Below are 24,379 nucleotides of genomic sequence, written 5' to 3' on the forward strand. Positions count from 1 at the left end.
TTTTATTTTATTTTTAAACTTTACATAATTGTATTAGTTTTGCCAAATATCAAAATGAATCCGCCACAGGTATACATGTGTTCCCCAGTGGGAAGAAGTCGGGGCAACCCAGTGAACCCCATCAGGGACAGGTTCCCCAGGATTGTGGGCATTACACAGATGCTTTTGAGCTTGTTCGATAAAGGCTGATTTTGTTTAAAAAGTGCATTGAGACAGAACTTGAAAACTATAGGCTAATAGTGATCCAAAGACCAGTGTATCTCTAACCACATTTTTGTTTATTTTTAAAGTGTTTCCTTCATGGTTTTTCTTGTGGCTTGCCCAGGGCAGTTTGTGCTCTTGTTGTGAGCTTTATCTGTCTTTGACATTGTTTTTGCTGAACTTGGTTTTTCCGAGACCCTCTCTGCTCAGAGGCTCAGTTTCACCCTGCCATCAGCAGTCAGCCAGTTTCGGTGGCAGAAGGGGCCACAGCTGCTTCCTGTCAGCCCCCCGGGCAGAAGCATGCAGTGGTGTCTCCTCCTGATCTGGGCCCAGGTGCTGAAGCAGGCTCTCCTCCCCGCATCAGGTAAGATCTGAAGTCTAGCCCAGGACAGGACCGGGAGGGAGAGCGGGCGGGAAGGGGAGGCTGGAGCCAAGGCCTCATCCATCTGACGGAAGGAAATACAGTTTTCAGAGTCCTGTGTCCCCTCGTGGGAGGAAACGCTGTCTCTGAGAAGGAGCTCCAGTTCTGTTTTCGGTGGTAGATGAAGGACTTGGGGTTGTGGGGTGCCTGCCTGGCTAACCCAAAAAAAGAAGCAGGAGGTGAGAAAGGGACTAAGGAGGAGGGATGATGGGTTTGCTGGGCGAAGTCCCCTCCTGCTCTATCCTCCTTTCTTCTGTCCTTGAGGAAACTTCTAGAAAAACATAGTATGCTTTTTGTGGGTCAAAAACATCATTGTCACAGATTACAGACATTCTACTGCTATAGATTGAATTTATGTTAAACCTATTTCCTTCTGTATTAAAAATAATAAATAAATGTGTCTGAGGGGGCAGAAATATTTAAAAACTGTTATAATTTTGTTTCCCTGTTTTCTGAACCATCTGCGGGGGTCAGTGCTGAGGAAGGTGGTTTTGCCTGGGAGAAACAGAGTTACTCTCCAAGCTTCCTTTCCTTTAGATTTCGGGGCTTTTCTGAAAATTTTCCAGGCACCCCCAATGGCAGTCAATCGAAACAGCCAGGTCTTATTTCAAAGGATAATGGGCCCCGCGCAGAACTGGCTGCCGATAGATACAATCAGAAACAGAGGTGGTGGCCGACAAGGGCCTATATTCTAGGTAGAGAGACAACGTAAGTGTGTGGAAAAAATCAATGAGCTCATCAGGAAATAATATTCCAGCAGAGTGTCTTGAGAGGGTGAAGCAGCTACATTGTATAGGAATTATGGTGTTTATGGGGGAAAGACAGGACGAACTGGAGAGACTGTCATTCCAAAATCCAATTCTGGTATTTCCCTGGCGATCTAGTGGTTAAGACCTTGCCTTCCTGTGCAGGGGGTGTGGGCTCAATCCCTACATGGGGAGCTAAGATCCCACATGCCTGATGGCCAAAAAATCAAAACATAAAACAGAAGCAATATTGTAACAGATTCAATAAAGACTTTAAAAATGGTACACATCCAAAAAAAAAAAAAAAAAAAAAACAACTTAAAAAAAATGAAGCAAAACACCGAAAACCAATTTTGGCCTCAAAGACTTCTTGGAATTTCTATGGAAAGGTTCAAAACCAGCTGCTAAAAATGCACACTTCTTTCCCCTCCCTAGGAGCTGTGACAGGCAGAATAGTAACAATGGGGAACATTTCTGCAGAGGAAGGTGGCTCTGTCACCTTACAATGTCACCTCTCCTCCACCACTGCCAAAGTGACCCAAGTCAACTGGAATCTGCAAGACCAAGTTGTGGCCATTCATCATGACAGGTTGGGGTGGCACATTGATCCTGCCTTCAAGGAGCGAGTGGTCCCGGACTCCAACCTGGGCCTCACCCTCCGGTGGCTGACCAGTAACGACACGGGACAGTACACCTGCGTCTATCACACCTACCCTGACGGGATTTACAAAGGGGTGCTCTTTCTGCAAGTCCTACGACACTCAGGTATGCCTGGGGCCAGGTGGCTGAGGACCCTTATGCTCGATGATCGAATCACTGCAGAGCGGGACCTCCCAACCCTGGCTCACATTCACATCACCTGGGAGCTTTCAAATGGTACGGAAGCTGGCACCCCATCCCAGACCAGTTCAGTCAGAGCCTATAGGGGCAGAGCAGGGTGTGTTAGATTCTAGAAGCACTCTCGATGGTTTGAATAGTCAGCCATGACTGAGAACCACTGTTTGGATAAAAGCACATCTTATATGTTTTTGTTAGGAAGACCAGTTGTTCAGGTCATTTGAGAAGCGTGTACACACTCAGTCGCTCAGTCATGTCGGACTCTTTATAACTCTACAGACTGTAGCCCACTAGGCTCCTCTGTCCATGGGGTTTCCTAGGCAAGAATACTGGGGTGGGTTGCCATTTCCTACTCTACAGCATCTTCCTGACCCAGGGATTGAACCTGAGTCTTCTGCGTCTCCTGTATTGGCAGGTGGATTCTTTACTGCTGCACCGCCTGGGAAGAACCCGTTTGAGAAGGGATCACATAAATTACTTTAGCAGTGATCATGCCAATTAGATTTAGCCTCTCCATTTATAAAGGATTAAAGCTCAGTGTGTACTAAGTGTAAATGTACAGCAATTTACATTTCTGTGGTACTTGATGGTTTCCCAAAATGCTCTCAGCTTCATTATCCACCTGCACACTTAAACCTCTTTGGAGGGGGGAAATGACTGTTCTAATGTGAGGGACAGGATAGAAAAGTGATGATGGACCCAGACGGCCTGGGTCCAAATCCTAGTGTTGCTGTGACCTCAGACAAGATTATGGGGCTTCTCTGTGCCTCATTTTTCTCAACTGTGAAATGAGGAGAAGATGTAAGACCTTATGAGGTGTGAACATAGGATTGGATTACTGACTAAAAGGAAATGCCCTTAGAATAGCACCTGGAATGTGGCAAGCATGAGGTCAGTGTTAGCTATTAATAGGATCCCCCAAACCCCATCTGACTGTAGGGTGGAGGAAGAAGCTGAGCCTGACCGTTGCTCAGAGTGGTACAGCTGATTTTAATACTGGTTTTCAGGTTCCACTCACACACCCTCAGAGCTGCTGTCTGCTGCCATCAATGGTGTGGGAGTTTAACTCTTATGAGTTAGCAAATTGTGTATGTGCAAACTGAGGAGATAAAAGTTGGCCTGCAAGTTTCTTCTCAAGCGCTGCTTCCTGAGGGGCACCCACATAGGCCCAAGTATCATGTGGGGAAGAGCCTCCATCCTTTGCTGGTTCTATGGATGGCCCTCTGCAGGCCCTTGCACCCCTCCAGCCTCCATCCTTTGCTGGTTCTATGGACAGCTGGCTGTAGCTTAGCTCCCCCTCAGTCCTCTTTGCCTACCTGTGGCCAAGACAGGAGACCGGGTCCTCAGGGCAGGAGGAAAGCAAGCTGGGCAATTTGGGCGCGCCTCCCTGTCCTGGTACCTTGCAGGCACCGTGCGTGCTGTCCCATCCTAAGTGATGGCAGGCCTTAACCACCTTCCTGGCATTCAGAGTCCTCTGTCAAAGGGAAGAGGGCCCAGCCTCTGCTACACCCCTCTCCTTCCAAGACTTCCCTGGACACCTGGATTCTGCCCGAGATCCTGGGAAGGAGGTGGGCATGGGAGGGGGCAGCCTGGAAGCTCGTGTGCCTATAATCCAGCACACAGCCTGGCAGCTGTCCTGTTTCCCTCACACCCTCCTCGGGTCAAGTATCATCTCTCCAAGCCCCCCGACTCTTCCTCCTTCTTGTCTATATTTTACATCTTGATACAGATTCTCCTTTTCGTGCTTTAACTTGTATCACGAGTATTTATTAGGTGTCTGCTAGGTTCCAGGTGCTGGCAAAACAGCGAAGGGTCAAGTTCCAGAGCCTTACCCCCTCCGGGGTCTCACAGCCTAGTTGAGATGTGTTATAGGCTTAAGGTGAAAGGCTATATGCCTTTTTCCTTCTTTGTACTTTAATGTTAATTTTACTTTTTAATTAAGCTTTTCAAAATATCAGATTGATTATAAACACAAAGTTTAATAAAAAGAAAGTATTCACTTTCTTATTTTTTACTGAATGTTATTTGTTTCACTTTGTGACTATTACTGAAAGTGATTTTGTCGAACAGAAGAAAGGAGTGTTAAAAACGGTCTGCTGTGGTGTCAAATGCATGAGGCACAGCCCTGGAGGGATCAGTTAATCATTTCGTGATGGGCCTGGCAGATGCTCTGCTCGCCAAAGGTTTGAAGACTCCAGTCCTGTGGTTTGAGAAAAGCCTGGCCAATCCCCACCCCTGGTGCCTGGACACTGAGGTTTCCCTGGATAATGGTTGCCCTTTGCTTCTGGCCTCTACCTGCTCACCTTAGTTTTGTCTTCCCTCTAGTGGCTGAGTACAGCGCTGGGTTCCAGATCCCATTGCTTGGAGCCGTGGCCGCAGCGCTGGTGGTCATCTGCATAGCAGTCATCGCAGTGGCCACGCTGGCCAGAAAGGTAATGGCTCTGGCTGCCCCTCTCAGTCCTGGGCACCCCATCCCTACCACCCATCCTATCCCACCCCTGGTCCTTTCCTGTCCCCTTGCTGTCTAGATGTGACTCCCCACCCACCCCCCTGCCCCCAGCACTGCTCTCTATGCCTTTTGCCACAGTACTTTCTCTGCCTTTCAGCGGCGTTGTTTGTGCTAGTTCACTGTCCCTCTCCCTTGTCTGGGAGCTCCTGAAAGTTTGGACCTGAATCCTCCACATCATGCTGTCGCCTACAGTTCCTGGCTTCTGCTTGGCCCTTAAGCTACTCCTCTGAGAGTCTATTTATCTACTGTGAGCTTGATGCATCTTGGGCATCTGCTCTGTGCCAGGGGTTTTTGGACATTAGCTCCTTAAATTTTAATAGCCAGTCACTAGTGCTGGTTACCTAGCATTTCTGCAGGATGAAAAATCAACACTCCAAAAATTTAGGGGCAAAAGGTGTATGGCAAGATCAGTAGGTTGTACATCCTCCATTACATTTGTTTAAGAGGCCATGTGGCTGAGAGAGTATTGGATGGGAAATTGGAAATTTCTATTCTCAGCATGGAGTGTGTGACGATAGGGTTGTTGTTTCATCTTCTGGGTCTCCAGTTCTTCATATGTAAAATAGGGATTATGATTCTGCATGCTCTATATCCCAGGATTGTGATGAACAGCTAGCATATTACACGTGGAAGCTTTGTAAACAATGAAGAAATATATTTTCTTCATATATTCATGTCCTTGTGTGGTAACTGGCAGCTAATGTTGTGTGCATGTGTGCTAAGTCATTTCAGTCATGTCCGACTCTTTCCAACCCTTTGGACTGTAGACTGCCAGGCTCCTCTGTCCATGGGATTCTCTCAGCAAGAATACTGGAGTGGGGCCATGCCCTCTTTGAGGGGATCTTCCTGGCCCAGGGATCAACCCAAGTCTCCTGCATCTCCTGCATTGGCAGGTGGGTTCTTTATCACTACTGCCACCTGGGAAGCTACTGATTTGGATGAACAAAAGAATACCCACTCCTTTTTATCTGCCCTCTTGGGTCTTTTTAAGCCATCCAAGGTTGCCTTAATTTAAGTTACTAAACAAACATTTTGGAGAGTACAAGCCTATGATTCCTAACACTGTTTTCCACCCCATACCAGATCCTCCTCCCCAGCCTGCCTTACTTTCCCTCCAACTCTGACTGTACTCAGTTAACAACTCAGCTCTACAGCCTGCTTTATTCTCTGGACTGGTACCTGGTGCTGTTATTCCTGATACATATGGGTTTACATCTACCACCTTATTCTCTTCATGTTTGTTTTGCCTGTTTACTTCCCTAATCTTTTTCTTGCTGCCTTTTGAATTAAGTATTTTTATTATTAAAAGCATGTTTAGTAGTTATGAATTTTTTTTTCTTTAGTAGTTACACTAGAGATTATAAAACAGACCTCTGATTTATTAAGTCTAATATGTATTAGTGCTTTTATCATCTCTTGGATTTTGCAAGAACCTTAGAACACGTTAACTCTTTTCTTATCTCCCCAACTTATTGCTATTACTGTCATGGATTTTAGTTCTCTTTCTATTTTAACCACCCACCTGAAAATGATTATTGTCTTATGAGTCAATGTTTGTTTAGATTTACCTTTCTATTGCTCTTCACTTCTTCACGAATGTTCTTTCTTATAACTAGAATAGTTTTCCTTCTGCCTAAAGAATATCCTTTAGCATTTCCTTGTGAGCAGGCATGCTAGTGGTGAATTATCTCACTTTTTGTTTGTCTGAAAATATCTTAATTTTCCTTAATTTAGAAGTGATCTATTTGTTTTTCCGGGTATAGAATTCTATGTTGGCAGTGATTTTCTTTCAACACATGGAAAATACTGCCCCGTTGTCTCTGACTTCCCATATTTCTGTTGAGAAATTATACGGGAGTCTTATTTTTGTTCTGTGAAAGACAGTATTGGTTTGTTTTCTTGTTCTTCAAAATTTTTCCTTCTCTTTGGTTTTCAGCAATTATATGGTGATATAATTGGATATAGTCATCTATGTATTTATTCTGTTTGAGGTTCAGAGTGCTTTTTGAATTTGTTACTTGATATCTTCTGTCAGTTTTGTATCATTCTTGGCTGTTATTTCTTCATATATTAATTCTCTGTCCTTCCTTTCCTTTCCTTCTGGAATTCTAATCACAGGTGATATTTTCAACATTTTCACTTTTCCCCACATCCCTTACCCTCTTTTTGGAATTTTCCATCCACTTGTCTCATCAAATGTTTTCTTTGGATGTGCTTTCCAGTTTACTAAGTATCTCCTTTGATGTATCTAATCTTCTGTTAAACCCATCCATTAAGTTTTTAATTTCCGTTATCATATTTTTCAGATCCACAACTTCTATTTTGTTCTTTGTTTGAATAGCTTGCAGTGTGCCAAAATTCCCAATCTTGTTTTTAATTCTTTGAAAATATTAATCATAGTTATTTTGAAATCTGTGCCTGATAATCCTGTTTAGTTGTGTTCTCTCTGGTCTTCTAATATTTTCTCTTTTCGCTTGTTTCTTGGACCTATCTTATCTTCTTGACTGTTAATTTTTCATTGAGTGCTGTACTTTCTACTTCAAGACCTGTGGCAACAATTTGAAGCTCTAGGTAGTATCGTCTTCCTCTAGAGAGGATTCCTTTGGCTTCTGCCAGATGACCAGTGTGAAAGCACTAGCGTTCCTGTCTCTTTAATTAAATCAGTGGTGAGAGAATTTAAAGCTGGACCCAACTTTGCTACTTCCTTACTGGTAGAGGGTAGTCCTTTGGGATTCTAATTCAAAGCCTGTAGAGTTTGCCAAAGTCTCCCTCCTCAGTGATTTCTGAACTCAAAGTTTTGTCCCTCCAGACAGAAACTCTGTGGAGTTTATCTGCTTCTTGGCCAAGACTTTCAGGAAATTTCTCTAGAAGAAAATCTCCCTCAATGATCATCTCATCTCTCTGGGCTTCCTACTCCTAGACTTTGCGCCCTAGCCCAAAATTTCTCACTGATTTGATAGATTTCAGATGGCTACAAATAGACACTTATATTATTTAGCTTTTCTAGCTGTTCTCAATGGAAAGTTTGGTTCAAAGCAACATAGGTAATCATTATTCCACCAGAAGCAGAACTCCTGTTTCTGACATTGCATTTCCTATCTGCAATCAAAGGCTGACTCTTTTTTTTTTTTTTCCCATAGTTATTTTATTTGGCTGTATTGGGTCTTAGTTGCAGCAGGCAGGATCTATCATTGGGGTGGGGCTCAGGTTTCTCTCTAGTTGAGGTGTGTGGGCTTTAGTAGTTGGTGTGTACAGGCTTAGCTGCCCCATGGCACGTGGGATCTTAGTTTCCCAACCAGGGATTGAAGCCACACGCCCTGCATTGAGAGGCAGATTCTTAATCACTGGACCACCAGGGAAATCCCTCAAAGGCTGAACTACAAGCAGAACACATTTAGCCGGCCCACCCACTGTGTACCTTGCGCTATATTGGGTTAGGACCCCCAAATTGAGTTCTAGCCCCGCTGTACCTGATTCTTCACCAGCCATTTAGCCTGAATCTGGCTGGGCCACTGCCAGTTCCAGAGGGAGAGATTTAGACAGCTGTGTGTTCTTAGGCTCAAATTCCATGTGTCTTGCTTATTTTGAGTTCTTGTCTTCTTTTTCCTTTTCTCCATCTCTCAGAAATGGACCATCCTTTGATTTTCTCTTCTTTCTTATTTAACATCTATTTAAGATCTCCTCTGAAGATCTTCAAGAGCTGCTTCCCTCTCCAGGCCTCAGAGTTGAGATGAAATTGCACAAATTAGAATTGCTTAATAAGAAAGTGCTATTGTAATGTTTTTCCACTTAGACCTCATGATAATTTACATTTCAAATAGCCTTAATACTGTATAAGTGTCTAGACTTTGTGTATACTTTCCTACTGTTAATTCTGCTTATGGCGTCACACTTTTGTGCATACTGATGCCTATCACCACTGACTAATCTTGAATTTTCAGTCTAATATCTTACATCTTAAATTCTTAGTTCATGTAGATAAACCCACTTTGCTTTCTGTAACCTATCATCAATACCAGGGTATTGATGTAACAGCAACATGTTCCATTTGACACACATTCTGTCTTCATTCAGATCTGAAAGGGAAGAAATCCCAGGAGCCCTTACTCTAACCTTATTTTACTGAGAACAGATTGGAATGAGGATGGGTAAAGGAATTTGGTAGCAGAACCAACGTCTTATTCCCCTCTGAGTGACAAATTGCCCAGGTTTCCCCCAGTCAGGGGTCTAAAAGTGCTTCAGGCACCTGTTGGACTTTGCAGATTTGGTCCAGAGGAAGTGAAAGAGATTTTCCAAATGGTAGGAAAACTCATGTGATAGGTGAAAGTTACATAAAGTCTAATACTAGCATAAAACTGCCTGGTCCACCAACTTGCTTGCAAAAGTTTCTTGTCCTATGGTTCAAACCCTCACTTCCAGGTTTATGAGGCAAACATTTAGGTTGCTGACTGACTTGGTTCATAAGGATGTGGCCACTATTCCTTGTTGTTCAGTAGGCATCATGGAACAGAGTGCTGGGGATCCAGCAGAGGCTGAAATGTGGCTAGTGCTACTGGAGAAATCAATGACTTAATGACTTATAGTATTTTCATTTATGTCTTAGCTATCACAGTAGATGGGTTTCGTAATGAAACCTCCAGGGGAAAATGAATGCAAGAAAAGTGATTGACTAGAGGAAAGAGGTGAAGAGAACAACGATTGATCTGTGAGCTGGAAGGGAGTTGTTATGGTAGCTGGTGAGCAGATGTCCTCTGCTATCACCAGTACTCTGCAGCTCTGGCACATGGAAATATGGAAGGCTCTCTACAAGCAGCAGAACACATTTTCCTGTTAATGATTAAGACTGGTTCATTTTCAGGCCAGTATTCCAGACAAGTTTGTATAAGGGAAAGGGGAAGAGGTGAAAAGAGAGAGTTCAGTAAGTATCGAATTCTGTGGCTCCCCTTCTACAGTGTTTTATTCACCAGCCCCCTCTTTGACATGTCTGCTGCTTCCCGTCCAAATCAGTTCCTCTCTGCTTTTTCCTATGCTTTGGCTACGGCTTCCTGTCTTCTTTCTCTTATTGCTCAGATGTATTTTATCCTTGTAGTATTTAAGGTCCAGCAGAGAAACATAGTACACTTAAGCTGAGTAGTTTGAGGACAGTTTAATAAAGGGATTTACAAAGTATTGGAAAGCTTAGAGGGAAAGCATAAGGGGGCGGGTAGGAATGTATTGTTACCATCCTAAGATCTTTAGGGGAAAGGAGAGAGAATGATTACTGAAACCTGGAAGGAAGGGTGATGACCAGGCCCTGGAAAGAGAGGGTTGTGAGGAGGGGACCACCTTGAGAAGTACTATAATCCTTGATTGAAGATCACAGCCGGTCCAAGTGCACCCTGCAGAGAGAAGGCTGGGGAACATATACCCTCAACCTCACTCTCCTTCCCGCCATTCTCCTACTGTTGCTTTGCATTGACTGAACCCAGACTCAAGCCAGAGAGCAAGAGAAATCACTGGGTCAGTATGAATCCACCTGCAATGCGAGAGACCTGGTTCGATCCCTGGGTTGGGAAGATCCCCTGGAGAGGGCATGGCAACCCACTCCAGTATTCCTGCCTGGAGAATCCCCATGGGCAGGGGAGACTAGTGGGCTACAGCCCATGGGGTTGCAAAGAGTCGGATATGACTCAGCGCCTAAGCACAGCAGAGCACGTGTGTGTAGTTCAGTCTCCTTAGGGCACAGAAGGATGGAGAGTGACGTTGAGGGGTGAACAGACAGTATCCACACCATTACTATTATAGATCTTGACTTGCCATGCTTCAATCTTCTCTCATGTATCCTTGAATTCTTGATTATACTTTTAAGAAATACCCTTGTCAGCTGTCCATCTATATTTCTCCTGGGACCACTGGGCTTTATTAGCCATCTTAGTACCACTGTGGGCCAGGCTTCCTTGGCTGCCATTTCAGTAATTACACCCACTTTGTTTCTTACATGCTGCCATCTGCCCCGTTATTATTTGGGGATCTCCTCATCCCTGTCGCTGCTGGGGATCCAGATCTCTACATCATCGCCTACTTCAACCCCAGCATACAGAGGAGCGCTACCTCTGAGCCCCTCAGTGATGCTGGTGGTTTCTTCATTAGCACATTCCTTTCCACTTTAGGAAAAGCGTGTCCTTTGGATCTTCTCCAGAAACATAAGCAGCTGCTGAAGTTTCAAAATTATGTAGTACAGAGATTGGCAAAGTTTCTTTGTAAAGGGCCAGGATCTTTTAGCTTTTGTGGGCCTTCCAGTCTATGCTGCAACAATTCAACAATGCCATCATACTGTGAAAGGACCACAGATAATATCTAAATGAATGAGTTGGCCATGTTTCAATAAATCTTTATTTATAAACACTGAAATTTAAATTTTATATACTTTTCATGTTTAATAAAATGTTATTCTTTTGAATTTTTTGAACCACTTAAAAATATAAAATCCACTTTAGCCCATGGGCAGTGCAAACGCCTGTGGCGCCCCAGATTTGACCCATGGGCCTCAGTTTGCCAATTCCTGATTTAGTAAGTTGTACTGGGAAAAATGGGCTTTCGTCGAAGCTCAGTCAGTAAAGAATCTGCCTGTAATGCAGGAGACCTGGGTTTGATTCCTGGGTCGGGAAGATCCCCTGGAGAAGGAAATGGCAACCTACTCCAGTATTATTGCCTGGAGAATCCCATGGACAGAGCAGCCTGGCAGGCTACAGTTTATGGGGTTGCAAGAGTCAGACATGACTTAGAGAATAAATCACCACCACCATTGGGAAAACCTCTGTCCTTTCCTCTTCTCTACTCTTAGCAGTGCACAGAACACTTCTGCCACCAGAAGCGCCCACACTGACCAATTCTGCCACATTATCTGAACGCCCTATAAGCAATCCAGTTCTGATACTATCTACCTGTAGTTGACATTGGGTCCCAACAGTTAGGGGCTCAGTCCTCCAAGACAGCCTTCACTTCAGATGCCAGTTGCAAGTCCCAGGCTGTCACCTGTGTCTCTGACTGCTATGGCTGCTTAGTCACATCTGACTCTGTGCAGCCCCATGGACTGTAGCCTGCTATGCTCCTTGTCCATGGCAATTCTCCAGCAAGAATACTAGAGTGGGTTTCCATGCCTTCCTCCAGGAGATCTTCCCCACCCAGGAATCAAACCCAGGTCTTCCACATTGCAGGCAGATTCTTTACCAACTGAGCCACCAGGGAGGCCCGACTAGTTGTAAATTGAGGTTCCCACAGTCCCCTCCTTGGATTTGATAATTTGCTAAGATGGCTCACAGAACTCAGGGGAACACTTACCTGCATCAGTTTATTATACAATAAAGAAGTTGATAAAGGATACAGATGAAGAGCCAAATGAAAGAAATGCATGGGATGGGGTCTCCAAAGGTCCCAGGCACAGGAGCATCTGTCCTCATGGAGCTGGGTGTGCTGCCCTGCAGGCGTGTGGCTGTATTCAGCAACCCAGAAACTCTCCAATCCCATACTGCTGGGGGTTTTATGGAGACTTCATCACACAGGCATGATTGGGTATTAACTCATTTTCGAGTCCCCTCCACTCCCTGGAGAATAGGGGTTAGGGCCAGAAGTTCTAAGCTTCTTTCTCCTCATGGCTTGGTCATTCTGGTGACCAGCCTCCATGTGAGGGCCAACCGAAAGTCACTTCACTGGGGCAAAAGACACTCCTGCCATCCAGGATATTCCAAGGGATGTAGGAGCCTTGTGTATGACATTCCTATCACTCGGGATATGTTAGGGTCAGGAACTGGGATTTAATGAAGACCAAATATTAACTCAGGGTAGAGACCAACATATGCTTCTCACTATTCCACATGGGTCCATGACGGCAGTGTCTGGGGAGTGGGAACGCTGGTCGGGTGAGGAGGCGATCTGAGCAGAATGCCAGCTGCATTTCCTTCAGACCCCGGGAGCCAGTAGGTTGCATTATTTAGGAGTTTGGGCTATGAAATCAGACAGACCTAGGTTTTGGATCCTAGCTCTACCACTTGAGTAGCTTGGCCACCTAACTTTGCTGACCCTCAGTTTCTTCATCTGTAAAATGGGAATAATAATTATGGCACTGCCCTATTAGAGTTGTAGAAAAACTCAAATCAAATAATTCAAGCAAGACACCTGGTGGTGTTCCTGATATGGATTAGTAACTGTTCTTTATTAAGTTCTTATAATTATTATAAAATTTATTTACTATAGCACTTCATAATACCTGGTGCTCAATAGTTAGAGTGCATAGACTGATGAGGACTAAATGAATGGATGTTATTTGATGACCAGCTATTGGGAAAAGTGCCCCCAGGGGACCGTCTGTAAGGGAAAGGAGAGATGGGTGTGTCTAGCTCTGGGACAGTGACTGCCAACTGTCCTTATGTTCCCCAAGAGGACAGCGTGTGTCCCGCAGATGTTCATACTGCGATCTCCATAGCTCCCGTTGGTCCTTTAGAGCAACATCAGTGCATTAATCCCAGACTTGTTTTCTATGCTGATTTTGTAGGGGTCCCAACACAGGATGGATGGAATGAAACAGACCAGCTGAGAGACCCATCTCAGGCATATTTACATTTCCCAGAGGATTTTTGGGAGCCAAAATAGTCCTGTGATTTAAAGGCAAGGGTAGGCAGTCTAAGAATGGGAAGGAGAATACATATACCATCAGGAAAAGTCACAATCAGCTCTTTGAGAACTGGGTATCAGTATTTTTCTTAAATGGATAGAGCTGCATTAAGGGATATAGGACTCCTTTTAAGCACAGCATCACATGACCCACAGTTACAACCCTTTTCTTCACACCCACAGTAAGGTGCAGCCGCTTCTCCTGAAAAGGAGGGAATGACACAGCCTGCAGGAGCCAGCTCCTCAAGGCCAGCAGTGGGACCCTGCTCCTAATTTTTCATATGTGTCCAAGGTGCCCATCCATGCAACCCACCCTTCTGTTCAGCCTCTCTGCATCTACTTGCATCCTGTTGAGCTTGACACTAGCCAGTGAAGATGGTGCTGTTTCTTATTTTGAAGCAGTGAGGTGGACAGAATGAAATGTGGTTTGTGTTCATTGTTGTTTTCCGAGCCTGTGTGCAGCTCTTTGTAATTCTGTCATTTGGATCTATGGTGGGGCTGGGTGACCTGCTTTGGAGCAGCATCTGTGAAAGCTGAGAGACTGTCACCTTTGCATGGTGTGCCACCAGGCACTTCTTCTGCCACCCTGCTTGTGCCTGCTGTTCTTTGCTTTTTTTTGCCTCTAAGCATGACCCTCACCTGTGATACTGTCATGGGGATGTGATGGCTGATTTCACATCCTTGATTTTCCCAAACAGATTTCACTGTCTGTCCTCTTGTCTCATAAGTACATATATACCTGTCTCACCATGAGTCTATATTTTGATTTAAAAAATCTTGTTCATTTAGATTTGGGGCTAGTGGGGTGGGCCAGAGAGAGAGAGAGAGAGTGTTGTGTGTGTATGTGTGTGTGTGTGTGTGTGTGTGTGTATGTTTTAGTCCTAAGACATACAATAAGCATCTGTTATGGGCTCTGAGGTTACCAAGAAGAACACAGCACAGATCCTTCCCTCAGGAGAGCTCACAGTTGGGGTCTAAAGAGACAGAAGGGTAAACAATTCTAGACAGCATTGAAGGTTACAATGAAGAACACCCAGGACCACAGTGGAACACACAGGAAGGATATAACTCTGCTGGAAGGATCAAGGATGTCTTCCTGAAAGCGTGCTGTAGAGCCGAGTCTGGAGGAAGGAGCAAACAACTTTTCAGGGAGCTGCGGGCAACGGACAGTAGGGGTAACATACACCCAGTTGGAGAGGCGGGAAGCAGTGCATAGCATTTGGAAACTGCAAGATGACAGGCAGTTTGGCTAAGAAGAGCATGGCCCAGAGTCAGACAAACTCAAGTCAGAACTGAGATTTCGCCTGTCCGAGCCTATCAGCTCACTCAAAAGTAGAAAATTCAATAGGTGGTTGCTGAGATGACGTAAAGAAACGAGCCCACTTGGTGCTCATAGCAGATTCACAATAAATGGTGCCTCTTTGGCACCCAGGCCCTATACTTGAACTTGGGGTGCTGGTTAGGGAAGCACTGCAGGAAATGAAGCTGGAAAGGCAAGTATGACCAGATCACAAAAGGCATTTTGGGGCACATTACTCACAGTCTCCTGTGGGGCATATGGTGAAACTGTGGACTTTCTTCCCAGAAAAACGCACTTTACAAAATGTTGTTAATACAGCTCAAGGGGTTTGAAGTCCACCTGTGGCATTTATAGGTGGTTAAGCACCTGCCCATAGACACTGGGGGCCATGGATGAGTTTTAGGCAGAAGCATGGCAGGATCCAACTTCTATTTTTGAAGGATGGTGGCCGTGTGGAAGTTGGAGCAGAGGTTAGAGGGTATCTAGAGAGTGGTGAGTCTGGAAGTGCAGGTGAGAGATGAGACATGGAAGTGGATGCGAAAGAGGGGCTCAATTTCAGACCTATTTTGGAATAAAATCAGATGGGATTTTATGGCCCACTGGAATTTTTAAAAAGTTATTTATTAGGCTCTAATATTTGTGTGTGTGCTCATTCGTGTCCAGCTCTTTGCAACCCTATGGACTGTAGCCTGCCAGGTTCCTCTGTCCATGGGATTTTTCAGGCAAGAATACTGGAGTATTGCCATTTCCTCCTCCGGAGGATCTTTGTGACCTAGGGATTAAACCCACATCTCTTGCATTGGCAGGCAGATTCTTCTACCACTGAACCACCTGGGAAGCCCAAGCTCTGATATTTACTTATTTATGTATGTTTTGGCCAACTGCACAGCATGTAGGATCTTAATTCCCTATCCAGGGATGGAAATCAACATCCCCTGCTTTGAAAGCACAGGAATCCTAACCACTGGACTGCCAGGGAAGTCCTGGCCCATTGGAGTTTAGTATTAGCCTCCAGATTTCTGGTCATCTGGTACCATAAATCAGGACAGCTTGCTGCTTGCCCGTGGTGAGGGGTGAGGCTCAGGGTCTGCAGCTGGACCTTGGTGTCTGGAGCTCAGGGCAGAAGCCTGGGCTAGTTTGGATAGGGATGTGGGGATCTTCAGAGGACAGAGGGTGGGTGGAGATGTACGTAAGAATGAATTGCTGAGCTGCTGTACAGAGGAAGAGAGAGTGTCAGGTGTCACAGACCAGAGGTAGAAGCCTGGAAGAACGTCTTTATCTGGGGAGATGAGGTGTAAGCGGAAAAAAAAAAAAAGGAAAAGAGCAGGCTCAGCTACGGAGGGATGTGGGAGACTTCCTCAGGAGGAGGAGGAGAAGCAAGAGAGAGTGATGCCATGGGAGCAGCAAAGCAGGGAAGGCGAACATCTCAGAGGGAAGCAAGCAGTCAGCAGCGTCAGAGGCAGCCAGGGAGTGTGAGAGACGGGCTTGGAAGCCGCCTCGTGGGCTCAGCTGACCAGAAAGAGAATGTGGGGGAACCTGGAGCCCTTCAGTGGAGCGGTTGGGGCTGAAAGCTAAGATGGATCAAGAAATTAAGGGTTAAGTAACTAGTGTTGATAAGAACACAATGTGTGTGTGTGTGTGTAAGATATTATTACTGGATCACGTTGGAGAGGTACTTTTGAATGATATCCCCACATATTCACTTTGTGGGTTTTTTGTTTGTTTGTTTGTTTTGGGAAGAAATCTCTCCGAATCCGTTCTGCGGAAGGTGACCTTGGGAGGGGGCCGTCTGAACCGGAGGCGTGCAGGCCCAGGGTCGTGTCCTCCCCCGGCAGCTGTGTGCAGGCGGATGCCGGGCTGTGCGGTGACCAGGGCAGCGAGGACCACGCCGAGGCTGAGCCGCACGAGTACTTCAACGTCCTGAGCTACAGAAGCCTGGCCAGCTTCAGCTTCCCCACCGAGACGGGTTAGCACCCGGACATCTTCCGGGAGACCCAGTCCAGTCTTTGTCATCACAGATGGACGTATTGGCATCTGCACGTCACGGCTCTGTGTGTATGCATGTGTGTACATGTGTGTGCGAGTGTGTTCTGTCGAGTGAATGCATGTCAGCCTCCTCTGTGTCTATGTTTCCTCTACCAGTCCCTCCAGTTCCATGGTGCAGACCCGGGTGAGGAGCTTGTGTTTGATTACAAATGCAAAGTTATAAAACCGAACAAAGACCTCAGCTGGTTTTGAAGCTGGCAGTGGGAGCAGATCCTGTGGCTGAGATCTGCATCCCCCCTGAAAGCACTGGGCAAGGCTTAGGGCTACAGGGCTTTGTGGTGGGTGATGGTGGTGGGGTGACTGCAGAGACACCTCATTTCCTTTGTCACTGTCGTTTTCATCAACGTTCACACACTGGAGGCCTTTTAGGGATAAGGCATGCTACCAGCTTCTATGGGGCCTCCCAGATGGTGCTAATGGTAAAGAACCCACCTGCCAATACAAGAGATGTAAAAGACGTGGGTTTGATCCCTGGGTTGGGAAGATGCCCTGGAGGAGGGCATGGCAACACACTCCAGTATTCTTGCCTGCAGAATCTCCAGGGACAGAGGAGCCTGGCACACTACAGTCCATATGGTCCCAAAGAGTTGAACACTTTTGAGCGACTTAGCACGCATGCAGCTGCTTCTGTGCAGAGCTTGGAGGATGACTAAATGCAGACTCTTTCAGAGTCCTAGCCCTGTAAGAACTCACCTTTATGTGGGGAGACAATATTTACATTAAAAGGTAGTGAGGAGATAAGGGTCTAAGACACAGGCCTCTGGGAAGAGATGTCAGTTCAGGGTGAGATGGTCAGGATAAGCTTTTCTGTGGGTAAGTGGCTTGGGAGGATGTGGGGAACAGTGAGGCTGGGCTGAGAGAGCAGGAGTTTTGTCTAGGGAAGTCATAGATAGGAAAGTTGAGAGGTAAAAGTCCCACATAGAAGACCCTGGCACCAAGGGAGCAAGCAAGACTTCAGAGTTTATTTTCTGGGCAAACTATTCAAATCTCCTTTTGCCGGATGTACTCAGAGGCCAGTTATGGCCGAATACAGAGAACTCTAGGCTCTTTCAGCCACATGTGGTGGGGAAGCCCACGGAAATGGTGCGGGTCCACAGCAGGAGCTATAGTTTGACCCTTGAACTGTGATCTACTTCTTCTCTATCAATCTACCATTGAGTCTTTGAAGAAAGAATCTGTTTCCCACCAAAGAGGAAATCTTAGTTTTTAAAATAGAGACTCTTCCTAGAAAAACAAAAGAGGATGATAGCAGGTTTAAAAAAATGAGCACCTCAAACTAGCTGCCCAGAACCCTTACAGTCATGCCCTTACCCTTTTGTGCTGGGGTTGGAGTGGCATTGGAGTGGCTCATTTCTGGCATTCAGGCTTTATCCTCCCACCACCTTTCTTAGAAAAATGAGGGAAGTGGCGTTTACAGGAGACTGATTTTCTTCCATGGGCACAGGAACTGAGAGAAAATGTGAAGCAAGACTGTCCTTTGCCAGAGGATCCCCTGGAGAAGGAAATGGCACCCCACTCCAGTTTTCTTGCCTGGAAAATCCCATGGATGGAGGAGCCCGGTAGGCTATGGTCCATGGGGTCGCAAAGAGTTGGACATGAGTGAGCGACTTCACTTTCACTTTCTTTTCACTTTCAAAATAGAGCATTGCCCTGCTCCCTCAGAATCAGGCTGTTGAGGGAGAAGACAATTCAACTCCTTCTCCTCCTTGGATTTTGATTTTTCTCACTTCTGTGTCAAACAGGTATATAGTCAGGAGCAATGAACTGAAATATGTCCAGAGTGCCAAGTCCTTTGGAAGAGAGATAGATACCTGTAAAAATGCTGCTTTTTGCCATGGCAGTTCACAATTTCTTTCTTGCAAGGCTAGTGCAGACTGGTTGGGAGTAGAAGACAATTCACAATTCACAAATGAACTAACATATAATGACAAAAAAGGGAGTGGTATTTTGATTTGAAGAAGATGCAAATTTGGTTGAGGCTGGACCAAGAGTTGGATGCTATTTAACATGACTATGATAGTTATTTAACATGATTATATAGGGAAACATTTCCAAATGTCATTTGGATGGTACTAAAAATACAAAGGGACCCATAGATGTTGCAAATGGGTCAGGTTATTAAAATGAATTAGACAAAAAATAATTTTTTTTGAATTAGACAAAAAATAAATCTGAAGTGGAATTCATTGAAGCAGATTTTCTTTGGAGAACCGAGAAGATAGTCCCCTAAAAGCCATATACCTGGATACCTGCCTGTCCAGGACAGCAGCCGCTCTCCATGTGTGGCTCTCACATGGCATGTGGTTAGTCCTATTGAGCTGGACTGTGCTAGAAGTAGAAAATACACACCAGATTGTGAAAACCGTGTGAATAACAGAAATGTAAATGGTCACATGATTAATTGAAGAATATTGATTACATGTTGAAATTATAATATTTTGTATATATTGTATTAAATAAAATATATTATTAAAATGGATTTAACCTGTTTCTTTTTACTTTCTTAATGTGGCTACTGGAAAATCTAAAATTGCATATGTAGCTCCCATTATATTTGTGTTGGACTGTGAAGCCATAGACTTTAAATCCCAGTCAAGGTGGTACCTAAGGTGGTGTCTATCTCTTGCTGGTGGGCTCTGTCTCTCTCTCTATCATTCAAAATAGGGCCTGAGGAAGGTTTTCTCTCTTATTGTGTCTTTTGAGAAATATGGGAAAAGATCACGAGAGAGATTGAGGTGGGGGACCACTAAGTGTAGGCAAGAACTCTTAAGAGCTTCTGGATCCCCTCTTAGAGTCCATGATAGGGGGAAGGGAGAATAAATGAATCAATAAATGTGAATTTGAAGAAAAATACATTTACACCATACCCCTTATCACTCCACATTCTAAGCCTGGGCATATAATCCAATGAATTACACTGAACTGATCTGTAACCCAATGCATTACACTGAACACGTAAGAGAAATTATGAGTCATGGACTTTTGAGGCAGGTGATCTTCATGAGTGGACAGAAACTTCCCATGCAATTTTATCTTATGACTTGTTCCTTCTCATCTGGACAGGGGGTGGCTGTGTGTGCTTCACAAGAATGGCAGGGTTCTGGTGGGCTCAAACCCCACCAAAGGAGGGAGTCAGCAGCATGGCTGTAGCTGCCAACTATGAGAAATCAGTGTTTTGTTCAGTTTTCTGGTTCTTTCCAGTCCTGCAACCTTGCAGTCAACTCCCACATCCACTCCTAAGCATACCTTCCCAGAGACCCAGGAGAGCGTTATGTGTGTAAAAGAGTGAGTTTTCTGGAAGTCAGAATTATATTCTTTGATGTTTGGGGTTTCCCTGGTGGCTCAGATGGTAAAGAATCTGCCTGCAATACAGGAGACCCGGATTCAATCCCAGGGTTGGGGCGATCCTCTGGAGAAGGGAATTGTTACTCATATTCTCGCCTGGAAAATTCCATGGACAGAGGAGCATGGCAGGCTATAGTCTATGAGGTTGTAAAAAGTCGGACACAGCTGAGCAACTAGTAAACACACTTTGGGAGAATTTTTGCATAAGTTAGAGTCTAGGACTGTGTGCTGTGCTTAGTCGCTCAGTTGTGTTTGATTCTTTGCGACCCCGTGGACTGTAGCCCAGCAGGCTCCTCTGTCCATGGGGATTCTCCAAGCAAAAATACTGGAGTGTGTTGCCATGCCCTCCTCCAAGTGATCTTCTGAACCCAGGGATTGAACCCAGGTATCCTGCATTGCAGGTGGATTCTTTACAGTCCGATCCATCCAATAAAGCTTTCTATAATGACTGAAATCTTCTATAGCTGTGCTCTCCAATATGGCAGCAAATAGCCATAAGTAGTCATGATTTCAATCAGCACTTGAAATGTGGCTAATGTGACTAAGGGTGTTAATGTTAAATTTTATTTCATTTTGATTGATTTAAACTTAATGTAAATAGCAACATGTGACTGGTGCCTAGCGTATTAGATGTCACAGTTCTGGTAATTGCCTTGTGTTTGGAGAAAACACAGAGAGGTGTATCCATCAGCCACTGGATAGATCTTCAGATGTTATGCATTTGAAAGGGCTATCAACAGGAAGACACGTGGAGGTCTTCTGTTCTCTTCTGGCCTTTGTTTGATCAAGACAAGCATGGTACCAAATGCAAGCTATGCATTTCCTTATTTCACACACTTCCCCATAGGTATCTGAGGTAGCTAAGTGGCTCCTGTAAACAGGGCAAGAACTGGCAAGAAGTTTGCAACTCACAGGTGTTATGCAGGGATAGACTTGCATCACAGGACTTTCCTTGGACTACAGTCATCTTGACTTCATATCAGAATGTTGTGAAGAGCATCACCCCTGCTGCTAAAAGTCTAGCTGATTGTATAGACATCAGAAGAGCAGTAGCTATGGTGTGTCATGGATTGGGAGTCAGGGTACTTGTCCAAGCACTGAATGCTACTAGTTAGTTTCAAGGCATTGGATAAGCCACTTAACCTATTGACCTTCATTACAAATGTTTCCTCATTTGTAAAATGGTAATGATAATATCTACCTTATAAGGTTCTTGGAGAGATAAAGTAAGATAACGTGGTTGAGTTTTTTGTAAGCTGTAAAATGTAGGATTGATGTTATTATTGTGCTAGGCATTGCTTTTAACGATGCCACAGGGGTCCCTGGGGGGGGGCATCAAATCTTGTTGGGATTTAAAGAATGCTCAGAAGTTGCATTCTGATGCTGGGAGGGATTGGGGGCTGGAGGAGAAGGGGACGACAGAGGATGAGATGGCTGGATAGCATCACTGACTCGATGGACGTGAGTTTGAGTGAACTCTGGGAGTTGGTGATGGACAGGGAGGCCTGGCGTGTTGCAATTCATGGGGTCGCCAAGAGTCGGACATGACTGAGAGACTCAACTGAACTGAACTGAAGAAGTTGCAGATATATTCTTGCGGCCTGCAAGCTCTTGCTAAGTATTTACAACTTTTGTGTGTTAAGTGAGATGATGGTCTTTAGCAAAGTCAAATGTAGCTTGGATATTGATGATCTTCTTATAATAGGGTATTGTTGTTGTCTTCAGTCTTCATATTTGTGTTTCTAATTGTTGATTTCAAGACATGTGAACTTAAATCGGAACAGATTAGCATGCTCCAGGAGGGTAAAGCAGTGGAAGAGTTTGCAGTAGTTGAAATACTAGGGAAGTGATGGAAGAGCTGGCCTCACCTCACACACTGTCATGTAGGGCTGCTGCAGCTGGACCAAGGCAGGCAGTGCGCCTCCCTTTGTGAGCCCTGACTTCAAGCCAGCGAAGCATCATCCAACATATTACATTCATGTTGTTTATCTGTATTTATTTTAATAGTTTTTTTAAATTACAGTATAGTTGATTTACAATATTATGTTTGTTTCACGTCTACAGAAAAGTGATTCAGTTATACATGTATATGTGCACACACACATATATATTCTTTTTCCTTACAGATTATTACAAAACGTTCCTGTGTTATACAGTAGGTCCTTGTTGATTATCTATTTTATATATAGTAGTGTGTATATGTTAATCCCCAACTCCTAATCTATCACTTCTCTGCTTCCCCTTTGGTACCATAACTTTGTTTTTTTATGTCTGTGGATTTATTTCTGTTTTGTAAATATGTTCATATTTTAGTTTTATAATTCTATAAGAGGCACAAGCATAAAAAATTTACTTGGTTTTATGTTTGAGAATATTTAAGAGAGAGTTTAATAAAAACACATTCCATTAATTATTGATTAATGTATTAATAGACATTAGAACAAAAATAATCAGACTCTCCCCATGGGGAGGGGTCTATGAGAAGTACTTATAAAAAATGAAGTAGTAAGTTTGTTTTTAATTAATTAATTATTGCAGTAGAGTTACTATGTGAGAAGTACTTTTCCCTTTTTTTAAAAAACAATTCTTTAACTGGTGGGAAAATTGCTTTACAATGTTGTGTTGCTTTCTGCTGTATAACAATTCAGTTCAGCCATAATTACACTATATCACCTCCCTCTTGAGCTTTTCTCTCCTCCCCCTTCCCACCCCTCTAGGTCATCACAGAGCACCAGGCTGGGCTCCTTGTGTTATATAGCAACTTCTCCCCAGCTGTTTCACCCATGGTAGTGAATATATTGGAGCAGAGAAGGCAATGGCACCCCACTCCAGTACTCTTGCCTGGAAAATCCCATGGACGGAGGAGCCTGGCAGGCTGCAGTTCATGGGGTCACTAAGGGTAGCATACGACTAAGTGACTTCACTTTCACTTTTCACTTTCATGCTTTGGAGAAGGAAATGGCAACCCACTCCAGTGTTCCTGCCTGGAGAATCCCAGGGACGGGGGAGCCTGGTGGATTGCCATCTACGGGGTCGCACAGAGTCGGACACGACTGAAACAACTTCACAGCAGCAGCAGCAGTGTGTATATGTCGATGCTGCTTTCTACATTTATCCCACTCTCTCCGTCTCCCTGTGTCCACACGTCTGTTCTCTGTATCTGCATCTCCATTCCTTCCCTGCAAATAGTTTCATCAATATCACTTTTTTAGATTCCACATATATGCGTTAATATAAATATTTATTTTTCTCTTTCTGACTTAATGTTTTTTCTTTTGTAAGTGTATACACTTGGCTTAAGTTTGAGAAACACTGGTATGGTATATATATCATTGGATTTCTGAAAGCTTGACTTCAAGTACTAGTTTATTAATTGGTTTATATTGAGAAGGACACATATTTCTAAATTTTGTTTCTATAAATAAGTGTACTAATGTTTCATAAAGCAATTGTAGGGATGGTTAAAGTACATGAAGGAAAAACTTTATTAACTGTTAAGTTTCATATGAATAATCTATGTGCCGTTACTATAGATATATAAGCCAGCAAGGAGATCCAACTAGTCCATCCTAAAGGAAATCAGTCCTGAATATTCACTGGAAGGACTGATGCTGACGCTGAAACTCCAATACTTTGGCCACCTGATGCAAAGAAATGACTCATTTGAAAAGACCCTGATGCTGAGCAAGATTGAAGGCAGGAGGAGAAGGGGATGACAGAGGATGAGATGGTTGGATGGCATCACCAACTCAATGGACATGAGTTTGGGCATAAACTCCGGGAGTTGGTGATGGACAGAGAGGCCTGGCATGCTGCAGTCCATAGGGTCGCAAAGAGTTGGACACGACTGAGCGACTGAACTGAACCGAACCACATTTTCAACAGGTAGGGAAGAAGCCTAAAGTGTCTGTGGACAATTCACAGAGAGTTCAAAGGCTCTGGGTGAAGTTGGCTGGCATTAACATGTTGCTGAGATTCATAGAAATCAAATAGGGGAAGATCATGCATCAGGAAAATATTTTCTTCCTATTTTTTATTTCCTAGAATATCAGGTGAATTTAGGTGTTTGGTGAGCAAGTTGCAAGAAGTCAATATTTAATTCATAGAGGTCACCTTTCAGCCTAGATTTCTCCCCATCCCAGGTCCATGCCTGGGTCTCTTTGTATTCCTCACACTGGTGGAAATGTCCATCTACCTGCACCTCCTCCAACCTGAAGCCTGCATGTTCCTGAGAGTTCCAGATGGGACTGTTTAGTCCTTGGACCCTTCCTTGATGTACCTGCCCAAGTATCTTTTTGTTAGTTTATAGGGCTTCCCGTGTGGCT

At 44.4% G+C, this 24,379-nt stretch overlaps 1 protein-coding gene across 3 annotated transcripts; it reads left to right on the top strand.

Moving 5' to 3' along the window:
• The first annotated feature begins 304 nt into the window (after nt 1–304).
• On the top strand, nt 305–16,910 carry TIGIT (T cell immunoreceptor with Ig and ITIM domains). 3 transcript variants are annotated; one of them, XM_025280821.3, is made up of 5 exons: nt 305–565; nt 667–801; nt 1,804–2,244; nt 4,531–4,637; nt 16,404–16,910. In XM_025280821.3, exons 2-5 carry the CDS (start codon nt 744–746, stop codon nt 16,632–16,634), a joined length of 837 nt encoding a protein of 278 aa, XP_025136606.2. In that variant the 5' UTR covers nt 305–565; nt 667–743; the 3' UTR covers nt 16,635–16,910. The 3 variants fall into 3 exon arrangements, with proteins under 3 accessions (XP_025136606.2, XP_025136552.2, XP_006073735.3); XM_025280767.3 differs by lacking the exon at nt 667–801 and having other exon boundaries at nt 311–565; XM_006073673.4 differs by lacking the exon at nt 667–801 and having other exon boundaries at nt 319–565; nt 1,804–2,133.
• The last annotated feature ends 7,469 nt before the right edge of the window (nt 16,911–24,379 follow it).

Source organism: Bubalus bubalis, chromosome 1 (genome assembly GCF_019923935.1).
Source record: "Bubalus bubalis isolate 160015118507 breed Murrah chromosome 1, NDDB_SH_1, whole genome shotgun sequence".
NCBI lineage: Eukaryota > Metazoa > Chordata > Mammalia > Artiodactyla > Bovidae > Bubalus > Bubalus bubalis.